The 11,324-nt window shown below is 35.1% G+C and overlaps 2 protein-coding genes across 2 annotated transcripts; both read right to left on the bottom strand.

Annotated features, from left to right (window-relative positions):
* Window positions 1-266: 266 nt before the first annotated feature.
* On the bottom strand, window positions 267-4,153 carry LOC140047765 (uncharacterized). Its single transcript, XM_072092800.1, has 5 exons — window positions 3,453-4,153; window positions 2,986-3,039; window positions 2,604-2,699; window positions 2,416-2,505; window positions 267-1,018 (listed from the first exon to the last, which is right to left on the bottom strand). Exons 1-5 carry the CDS (start codon window positions 4,063-4,065, stop codon window positions 657-659), a joined length of 1,215 nt encoding a protein of 404 aa, XP_071948901.1. The 5' UTR covers window positions 4,066-4,153; the 3' UTR covers window positions 267-656.
* A 1,780-nt stretch (window positions 4,154-5,933) lies between these two features.
* Window positions 5,934-8,482, bottom strand: LOC140046292 (uncharacterized). Its single transcript, XM_072090876.1, has 4 exons — window positions 7,926-8,482; window positions 7,600-7,659; window positions 7,012-7,098; window positions 5,934-6,682 (listed from the first exon to the last, which is right to left on the bottom strand). Exons 1-4 carry the CDS (start codon window positions 8,182-8,184, stop codon window positions 6,384-6,386), a joined length of 705 nt encoding a protein of 234 aa, XP_071946977.1. The 5' UTR covers window positions 8,185-8,482; the 3' UTR covers window positions 5,934-6,383.
* Between the last annotated feature and the right edge of the window lie 2,842 nt (window positions 8,483-11,324).

Genomic DNA, 11,324 nt, shown 5'->3' with positions numbered 1-11,324 from the left:
CAATGTTTGGAATCCACATTTAATCGTTTTCATGCATATTTAAAATTTCGGCTTTTCGACACATGAACAACCTGATGCATTATTAGCAGGTTTATTACAGGTGTAATTGTAAATCACTTCATTCACTCCGATGAGCGTGGAGTATACCATTTATTACTTACATGGTAGTTGTGTTTTATATGTCATGCGAGAGTATTCATTACGAAGAATATCATAAACGCATTGTAATATAAATGAAGCATTTAATGGAATCAACTTTTGTTCTGTCACATTAATGGTAAGTCAGTTTATCTATTTTGAGTTAACTCACTAAACACAAATATACACACGATGTTATTAATAATTAGAAATTGAATATACTGGTCTCCTTCCAACCACTTTTATTTTGAAACAACTTAAGTAGGCTAGCGCTACTAATCATTGCAGAAATAAGTTTTTTTTGTATCGGATCCTCTCAATTTGATTTGAGACCGGAGCTTTTCATTAAATGGACATTGAATTGAAAATGTTAGGCCTATATACAACAAAAACTATTTCCGGTTATACGTTATTGATGTACCTAGGAAATAATTTATAGTATTTTGAATTGTCTTCGATTACTTTGAAGGTAATAACCACACACGTTTGCAACGTTATAATGATCAGACATGTTTATTCTACGAAGTGACCACCCATTCTTCTTTATAGTAGAACACATGTGCGGTGCGGGTGACTACATAGTCCCCCTCAAATGGGATACCAAGATTACCCGCAACTGGGATGACTGATTCAATGATGACATCATTTAACGTTGGTGGCGTAACGTTTCCCAATGTCTGTACAAGTTGATCAATTTTAGCAGCAGCTTCATCAAGATTCCCCGCGTTCATATCTAGTGCTGTTGAAATGATTGTGTATACATCGAATCCAATGGCAATTGATTCAGCCACCATTCCTAGCGATCGAATCAAACTACCGGCAGCTATCGTCATGGTTGCTTCGGCGAAGTTATCCGTAAGCCCTATAGACGCCCTGGCGACTTTATAAACAGAAAAAATACCAGAAATGAAATAAGTGTTTATTCTTCACCAATTTTGAAATATTGGGAAACATTATGTAATACTAGGCCTACTATAGAAAATTTGAAGAAGTGATAAAGCATCGCGAGTTTCACTCTCTCGCGAGTTAACCTCTCTAGTAAACAAAAACAATCCAAAGCAGAGCTTTACGCATTATTCTCAAACTTCATCCTATGTCATACCTCTCTGATGATCACTTTGGACTAGCCCATACCATTCCTCTTCAGAAAAGACTCCACTACCAACTTGGTTTTCTTACTTTCAAAACCCTAAATCTTCTTCCTTGCTCCTCAATGCTTATGCCATCTCCTAACGAACATTATTGCCAATGGGAGGATGGCTACTCGTCAAATCTCCAAAGGAAATCTTCACATTCCTAAACCCTCTCTTGAAATTTTCAAACTCTCCTTCAGCTACAATGCACCTCATTTCTACAATGATCTTCCTCTATCTATCTTTAAAAACTAGACTTATGACTTTTCTCCAAACTATGTATTCCTTTTCCAGGTTTTAAATTGTAAAATATTAGATCTAAATATTTATATATATATTTATATATATACACACAAGAGGCAAAGAACATTAATTCTAAACCGCCCGGTGATATACTGAAATTTAATTAAATAATTTGAAACGATAAAGATGAGGAAATCTGTGAGAATGAGAAAAAGTCGCCCCAACCGAGACTCGAACTTGCTTGATATGCAGATGTCCTAACCATTAGACCACTGGGGCTTTCATGGTAATGTTCGAACTCGATTGGATAACGACTCTTTAACATTCTCGGCGTGGTACGGCGGAACAGCACTAGTCCTCAGTTGTACGCACGCGTAACAGAGATCAAATTGATACGCCCTCATCTTTCAGTATTTTTATTCACGAGGCGGGATCGCTGAAGAGATACTTATATATATATATATATATATATATATATATATATATATATATATATATATATATATATATATATATATATATATATATATATATATATATATATATATATATATATATATATATATATATATATATATATATATATATATATATATATATATTGCAAAATCAGGCAAAGAACATTAATTCTAATATACTATATATTTTTGCTTAATTTAACATATCAGTTATTTCTATATTCCAAATTTTCTTTTTCAGATTTTTATTCTCATGTAATTTATTTAATTTTGTTTGGTTTTTGTTTTTCTTTAACTTTTCTATTTTTGTTGTATTTTGTGTATTGTATCTGTTCTGAGGGTCCCAAATGATCATCAGCTGCTGGATGGATCACCCTCATTAAATATCGTTAAAATAAAAAATAAAATAAATAAAATAAAAATATCATCCACTTAAGCCATACCTGCCGATACAGCTGTTTGCATTACCCCGGCTCCGCTATTCGTCTCCAGCTTGTTGACACTCGGTGGTGACGTGACTTGTACATTTCCAACTACAATATAAAATAGTGTTGTGTTTATTTCACTTATTTATTTGTATTGTAAGCAAATGCATGTATGAATGAAGAAAGAATACATCCGTTCATCTTACCTGGTTGAGCTACGTTTTCTATTGTCACAGTGATGGCAGTACCACTATCGGTCTCGACCCGGAAAACAGCTAGTAACGTACCAGGAACATTTCCAACTACAGTATATTTCAAAACATGTTAATGTTTAATACTTAAAAGTATTTAAGTGTTCAATATATATTTATATACGTGAACATCTATCTTGGTTCCCATTAGGACGTAAGCCGCAACGTGAAACACTTTCACGTCGACTCGCCTCGTCCAATATTTCAAATGGTACAACATGGTCAGCATCGTCCAAAGGACACCGGTTCGCACACAATTGACCAAATATCATCTTTGTGATTAAGTATAATACGGATTTGTACCTCTGTAATATTATAAAAATACAGTAAGTATTACCTTGTGCAATGCTTCTAATTGTACCAATGTACTTTCTGCTTTTTCGTCCCATACCTTTTGAACAAGATAAAGAAAAAAGATTTTAATGAAGGCGATGAGATGAGGTGCTTGTCGCATTCGATCATGGAGGTATTCAATAGTGGGTATTATCCTAGGATGCATTTCCCTCGATTCCAAATACCAACTGCATATGGCAAGGCGAATCCATAAACAAATTAATTACCAAAAAAAGGGAGTATTGGAACGTTTTATTGCAATACACCAATATCAATGATCAATGTTTATGTTTATCAGTTTTATATCGATTTATTCGGGTCATTGCTGTAGCACTGCTTTGTTAAGTTTGATTCTAAAAGGAGAAAAGAATGTATACGTTATCTGTTTTATTCAGATAAGAAGTACTATGAAAATATAAAATACCATGTGATTTTTTAGATAAAAATGTTATTTAAAAATTATATATTTACATAGAGAAACCGTAGTTGCATTTCTAACTCTCTTGACAAATAGCACTGCTCTGCCAGCCGTCTCTATAATTTTAATGTGGGTTCTTATGCCATCTTGGTATGTTATTTGAGCTTGACATAGTTTAGAGAATGCCGTATTATGCTCATCAACCAGTCTGTTGGCTTCTTCGGCTCCTTTCTTCGACAATACATCAGCCGCAATCGACGCACCACCAGCCGTGACTCCACCTAGAACTCCGGCAACACCTCCACCCACCAGAAAAGGCGTAGCCGCACCAGCAGTTACAGTAACTGTGGCTAATGCAACCACAACTGCCAGTGTTCCACCCAGTGACGTTGTAGCACTGATTATCTTAGCATAACTTGAGTTCTTTCTGTGATTTCCTATCTCCAAAGCTATTACACGTAGTCGTTCCAGTAATGTTTGCCGAGCCATCTTCCATTGAGTTAACGCACCGTCAATCACGAGTCGGTCATTCTCCATCCGTTGTAAACTGTTTAGGTAGTCTAACGCCCAATTTCTTTTAAATCTGTTGGTTCGGCCCATGCCACTAAGAAACGTTTCAATCACTGGTATGGCAGGAATAACAACATTCATGATGTCAAACCCCATTCTGCAAAATAAGTTTGCTTAAAAGATAAAGATTAATAATACTAATACTTTTTCCACTGGGCGAATTCATTCGGGTGAATACAAAAATGTCATCATTTTTAGTCGCGTGCAACGCGACTCTACAGCTATTTGTGTCGGTCGGATGGTCGGTCGGTCGGTTGGTCGTTCGGTAAACACTAACTCAAATTTGAGCACGCGACTGCAGCTATGTATATGGCCTTGTTTTCTTTGCAAGAGTGAATAGGTGCCGTATACCGTGACTTTATTTCATGTCTTATGGTGTAAATAGGCCAAAGCATTTTCTCCTGAGCTGCGATTGGTTTTCATTTTATGTGCAGTACATCTTAAAAGTGGAAACTTTTTGATGAAGCAAGAAGTAAAAGGAGTAATATGATGTGAATCGTATATATAACACATTTAACCGACGCTTTGGCATGGCTTTCCTTCCTTTCCTAACACTTTTATGGCCAAAACAAGAGCAACAAAACCACTTTCACGTCAATGAAATTAGCCTACATAATTATAAAGGTGAGATAGATTTCGACACGTATGTAAGCAAATAAACAAGTCATTCGTTCTGAATTTAGAAACACAATGGGACTAAAATGATAATATCGGAAAGCCAAGGGCAGTCGAAAAATTGTAAAGTATTTACGGGGGACTGAGCTAATCAATTGAATTGTGACGATCGTGAAAAGTCAATATCAGCCATGGAGGTGTTAAGTCATTTTTAGCCTGTTCAGAATGTCTAAAACAATGTAGGCCTACTTATATTGCAATTGCGTAATATTAGGGAGGTTTCGCAACCTTACGAATACGATAACGAAAACGGATACGTCACACATTTGTGAAACTTTTAAGCTGATCCCCATTTCATATTCGTAAAGCGTATTCGCGTTGACGAATATCACCAGTCATATTCGTAACTACAAAACGAGTATAGTTTGATTTTGAAACCTCTCTAATAATAAATATAAAATCAGTTTTTTTATAATCATTTCCATTACCAAATGGTACTTTCCACTGCAGCCATTCAGGGCAGCGAATTAACTTACCTCCAAGAAATCGAACCATCCCTATTTTCTTGAAATATTTTCACTATAGCCTAAGTTCACATTCACGTGAAGTGATCTCTTCTGCAATGGTTAACCATGTGATAAAATCTTCATCATTGCCATGACGTCTGATTAATGTTTGAATAATTTCTGAGGTAGGCCCATCAATATTGGTCAGGTACAATTCTATTCCCTGTCTACGGCTCGCCATTTGTAATTTTGTTTTTAGACAGCAAGCATAGTAGTAATGTAGATAAACTAGGGTTCATTCCTTTGTATCAATACGGAACAATCGACAAACCCATGCATGAAAATAATACGTTACGGGAAATGAACAAAAGAGGGTACGTGTTTATTTTTAGCCTTGCTGTGAAAGCCAGTTCTGATATTTATAGATAGAGAACGAATTAAACATGGTGGTTCTGGGTGATGTTGATGATCAGTGTCTCGTCAGGTTTAGGTTATTTTCTACAAACAGACAGTGAATTGCCTTGTGCACGTTTGTGTTTCGATCAAAAAACATCATCAGAGTTGAATTAATGCTTGAGACCTAACACAACGACGTAACGCAACATAAAGGATTTGACCAATCACAAGCGATGGATTTGTTCGAATGTCCTTGTCATTGGTCAACTCGTTTGCGTTGCGTCTACGTCCTTGCGTTGCATCTCCCAGTGGGAACAAAGCTTTATAAATACATTTGACGCTATGCTATTATTGTTTTGTAAGCACATGAAAAAACAGAATTGAAAATATTTTATTCAATTGATTACATTGTATTATATACAATGTTTCTTACAGTATTATCACATTTCTATTACTTCTAAAGTTTGATTTTCGTAATTCTATAATGTAGTTACGGTTTGCATGTATACTTGCATATCATTACTGTTTTAAAGACCATTCTTATTACATCATATTTTTATACTTGCGTTGCATAAAGAAACAACTTATTTGGTTTTTAATCATCCTGGACCAACTGATGGACTGATATTTGTCAATTCAAAAACTTTGATTCAACATTTTAATATATCTAAATATATAAAAAATAACCTGTTCGATCGTAGTTTGAAGTTCTTATTGAACCAGGGCAATATTTGCGGCTAGAATAAGTTAGAGAAAACAAAAATTACAGCCAATCCTAGAAATATTATTATATACTATGCTTAGGCCTATATCAAATATAAAAGATCAATGAAAAAAAAACATAAAGCCTATTGGTCGTAATCATCGATGATAATTATCATGGTTACTAATTCTTCCCTAGTTATCGATGTCTAAGACGTCACATGGTATTTCAAGTTCATCTGCAACTGATTTTAATGATTCAATCATTGTATCTTCAGTCGTTGGTGGTGTCATATTTTTTAAATCTTCTGCAATCTTTTCGATTTCATCAGCAGCTTTGTCGAGATTACCCTTATGTATATCGATTGATGTTGTGATGAGTGTGTACATATCAAATGCAATGGCCACTCCAGCAAGGGCAATTCCAGCTATTTTAAGCGACATACCAGCTACCCGAAATGTAGCTCCACCAATTTCATCAAGAGTTCTTCCGACTAAACAAATTGAAAATGTTATAGAGAAAAGGTAAGCTAAATCTAAATGTATTTATTCTTTTTTTTCATTTTTCATTTCAGAACATTTATTTCTCTTTTCTTTCCTATACCCTCAATCTTAACATGAAACTGAGGAAATTTAACTACGGACCCACGGCCAAAAGTTTTTACAGTGCCTACCAAGATCAAGACACCGGGAGAAACCTGAGCTGTACAAACACAGGACCAACAGCTTTACGTCAAATCCAAAGGACGAGGGTCAATATGTATGCAATAAAGTACTCTAAAAGTGTAAGATTCTGTAAAAACCGTGTTCATGTGGATCTTACCTGTTGATACCGTTAACCTCACAACTCCATTGACGGCCTTACCAGCATCAACGATTTTAAAACCATTTTTAGCACCAGATCCAAAGACTAGAATAAAGTTAATATTTAAATGTATTTATGTAAATTATCGACTAGCAAAAACAATTTTAAAAAAACAACAGATTACTTGGTAACATGGCAATTCAAAATTAAAGATAATACAAACATTCATGACTTCACAGAAAATAAGCTAAAGCCTAGGGATTATACATAATTAAGAAGTGTTATGTTTTGCAAAACAGTAGCCACATTATATCAAAATGCTAAAGTGACTGAAAGGGAAGTTTATCCAACATATCTTAAATATTATTACGAAAAAGTGCTAATACTCTGCGTTACATTTTAACCTTCATAAATTAAAACACAAATTGATGGAAAGACTAAAGTTTCCACAAGGACGCAACCTTTTTTAACCAATCACAAGCGAAGGATATTCAAACTGTCGCTTGCGTTGCAATTCGTGTTCATGTTTTCTTTAAATACAATGTATATTAGGCATGTCAATGTTTTATCTACAAAATAAAAACTTTTAAAATTAAAACGTATTACCTTTACAAACAATTTCCTTTTTAATGGTACCAATAAATTGCGTGATCTTGTTTCCAATAGCTGAAAGGTTTTTATACAAAGTTATTATGATTGATACACGTTATAAAGAAGAAAGATTTTTGTAAAATAAGGTCCATTAATAGCAGCAGATCTTCGTTAGTCTGTCCAGTTGTCAAACGACCCTAATTGTAATTAATTGTTGAAGTATGGTATAATGGTAAAGAGCAAGAAAAGATGTTATTTATAGAAGGAGTCTAAGTTATTAATGATAATATTTAAGAGAATACAATTACTCTCGATCAATGTACGGTATTATAATAACTTACTTATAATAATTCTGATGGAATCTTTAACCTTTTCAAAAACGATACGAACTTTGTCAATCATTTGTGCAACCTTCATGTGAACTCTCAGATCATCCTGGTATTTCTTACGAACTTCTTGCAGATTAGCAAACGTGACGTTACACTCGTTTATCAATTTATCAGCTTCTTTGGCTCCTCGGCTTGATAATACTTCAGCTGCAATTGAGGAACCAATTACCATAGCTCCACCTGCACCCGCAATGGCACCTCCAGCTATCATTATTGGTGCTGCAACTCCAAAAGTTGCGATTGATAAGCCCAATCCAACAATACCCAAAATTGTACCACCCACCGACACTACAGCACCAGTTACTTTTGTCGCATTCGATCGCAACTTCTATGGCAACCACCTGTAGTTGTTGTACCAATCTGTCGCGAGCCATCTTCCACTTTGTTGATGCGTCTTCAAGTGCGCGTTGTCGGTCGCCATCCTCGTTCTCTTGTAAGCTTTCTAGGTACGACGCTATAGGCTTGTTGATTTCTGAATCTGTATCCCTGAATAAAACTGTAATTACTGGGATAGCAGGAATAACAAGCTTCATATTTCCAAACATCATTCTGGATAATAATATAACAAAAATAATGAATTACACCCGTCTTCTGGAATGTTTGTAAACTTATCAATTGATGAAGATGCCCTAAAAATGTTATTACCTGTCAAGCAGGAGATAAAAGGAGGTAACAATATTCGAATTTACATTAGTATGTTCTATTTCCGGTTACCTCTTATATAAATTAAAAATTGTAAAAAGTAACGAAAATTATATATATATATATAAATATATAAATCCAAAGGCAAATTACTGAAAAAAATGACAATGCTGTGGGTATCAGTGGCTGGATCTCAATGGAGATACAAAAATAAAAAGCGAAAATCTAAATCAAAACGATAAAGTACAGCCAGAAAAGTTAGCAGAGCTTTCGGGCAACACTAGCCCTTCATCAGTGCAAGTGAAGGAATTTGGATAGCGTCAGAGTATAAAGCTGGCAAGTGCTGCCTGGGTGGACAGGAATAAAAGAAATATAACAAAGGGAGCCAGGGTGGAGTCTGAATAAGAGTGGAAAACAAAGAAGGTAGCTTGGTAGAGATATAAACAATTTTGGAATGAGACTAAAAAACAGCTTAAATGGTGGTTAATATTGAAACTTAAATTTTGGTAGTCAATGGAATAATTTTACCGATCTGGGAGTATGTTCCTAATGTTAAGTCCAAAAGGTTTTGTGGTTTTAAGTAGTAATTCCCAGTGGTTTTCTTTGTCTTTGCGAGTTTTGTAGCTCCATTTGACATCGTGGTCTATTGCAATAACTCTGAAATTTGCAATCGAGTGACCAGCTGAATTAAAATGTTCGGCTACAGGTTGATCAAGCTTTAATGTTTTGATAGCTGATCTATGTTGTGTCATTCTCATACGGAGAGTGTTTTTTGTTTCTCCGACGTACTGTAGGCCTATATACATATAAAGTAAAACAGCCAGAAAAGTTAGCAGAGCTTTCGGGCAACTAACACTATAGCCCTTCATCAGTGCTAGTGAAGGAATTTGGATAACGTCATAGCAATATATATATATTTGTTTTTCTTAATGTGTTTCTGTAACTGCGGCCTCACTGGCCACTTCTTTGAGTTGAGATAACACGTAAGAAAGAACACGTAAGGCTTATAACAATCGAGATATTTTATTGTGTAAATTCTCCATAGTAGTGTAATATCTTGATACTAACTCATACCTCCGCTCTATACGCTGGCATTGTCTGAACTAGCCACACTCCAGTGAGATTTCTATTATACGTCGACGTCGCCTGGCATTTATGCAAATCAACCCAGATAGGCATACGTTCTACAACAATTACGTAATCACTAGCTCGTTTACGCATACTACCGTTACAGTTTCCTCTTTTCTCTACTTATTTACTTGATTCCCAGGATATCCTGGGTATAGAAGCCAAGCATACAGTGCTTATAGGCCCCTCGATGAAATTTTAGTGGGTGGTCAGCCCAACGTTTCTCAATTGCAGCCTTGAAAGATTTACGATTTTCTAGGCCTACATAGTATCCTCAATATAATAATATCTTTAAGATACATGATCGTGAGTTATAGACATAATAGTATTTGAATTGTTGAAATGAAATAGAAAGTAAGACTTCTATCGACATATCGTATGTAATTTCAGAAAATACATACCAATACAGTGTATATATTTTGTGTGAATACAACCAGTGGGGTATCAGGACTAGTGCCTAAAAAGTGCGTCACCCAAAATAATTGTATTCTTCTGGGCGTAATTTGTATGTGTTCAGAAATGAATTGAAACCATCTATAAAGTATACTCAAAGAGCCGACCTTCCAGGGACGAACCGCCCTTGGCGGCCTTCTAAGGTTGCTCGCTTCGCTCGCAAAATGTTTCATTTTCATACTTCCCCCCCCCCCCCACCCCCACTATTAAAAACGGATCTGCACCGTTGACGTCAATTGGGAAATGTATTAGATTTATATAATTTAATTTCAATATAAACACATAGCTGATTGAATGAAAGTGGGACGAAAATACAAAAAATACATCCATCCAACGACAATTGTTTGAAAAAATAGAAATAAATACTGTTGTTAGTCGATATCAAAATGTGTTGTGACAATATGCTATGTAATCTAAAACGCAAAACTTACTTCCAAGAAGAAGGACCGTTTCTAGTATCTTTAAAGATTTTCACTGTAATTTTACATTTACGTAATGTACTATCTTCCAGCAAATCTAACCAAGTATTAAAATCTTCATTGTCGCCATAACGTGTAATCAATGTCTGAATAATTTCTGTCGTAGGCGCATCAGTATAGTTCAGGTGCAATTCTAAGTTCTGTCTGGAACTCGCCATTTTGTATCTTAACTGTAAGCGAATATAAACAAATGCAGAAACTACAGCCCATGGCACATTGTTACGGTATTGAACACTAACAATAGAGGACACGTGTTTGTCGACGTCAATTTCACAAAGCCTTCTACTAGGAAACGCTCAAATGTTAAAATCTGTAAACATTCGTAATTCACTAATGTGGAAACACCACGTCGTTAAATGTAAATATTATAAATAAACTAATGTCGTAGCTAAATAGTATAATTATAGACCTGCAATAAACTAAACAATACAACATGCAGTCATTTTAGAAAATCATATCACTAGAAAGATGAAAATCAACACGATCAATTTCCCTCGATTGATAGGCCTGCCTCCTATCCACTTTTTACGTTGGCTATATAACTTCCTTTTAAATAACGATCTGCTGCATTTACTTGAAAAGTACAACCATAGAGTAATTATAACCATCATAAACGTAATTATGGTCAACCTAAAACATGAAGTACGGT

This window comes from Antedon mediterranea, chromosome 4 (assembly GCF_964355755.1).
Source record: "Antedon mediterranea chromosome 4, ecAntMedi1.1, whole genome shotgun sequence".
NCBI classification, from domain to species: domain Eukaryota; kingdom Metazoa; phylum Echinodermata; class Crinoidea; order Comatulida; family Antedonidae; genus Antedon; species Antedon mediterranea.
The sequence above is the reverse complement of the archived record's forward strand: the minus strand, read 5'-3'. Positions and strand labels throughout refer to the sequence as shown.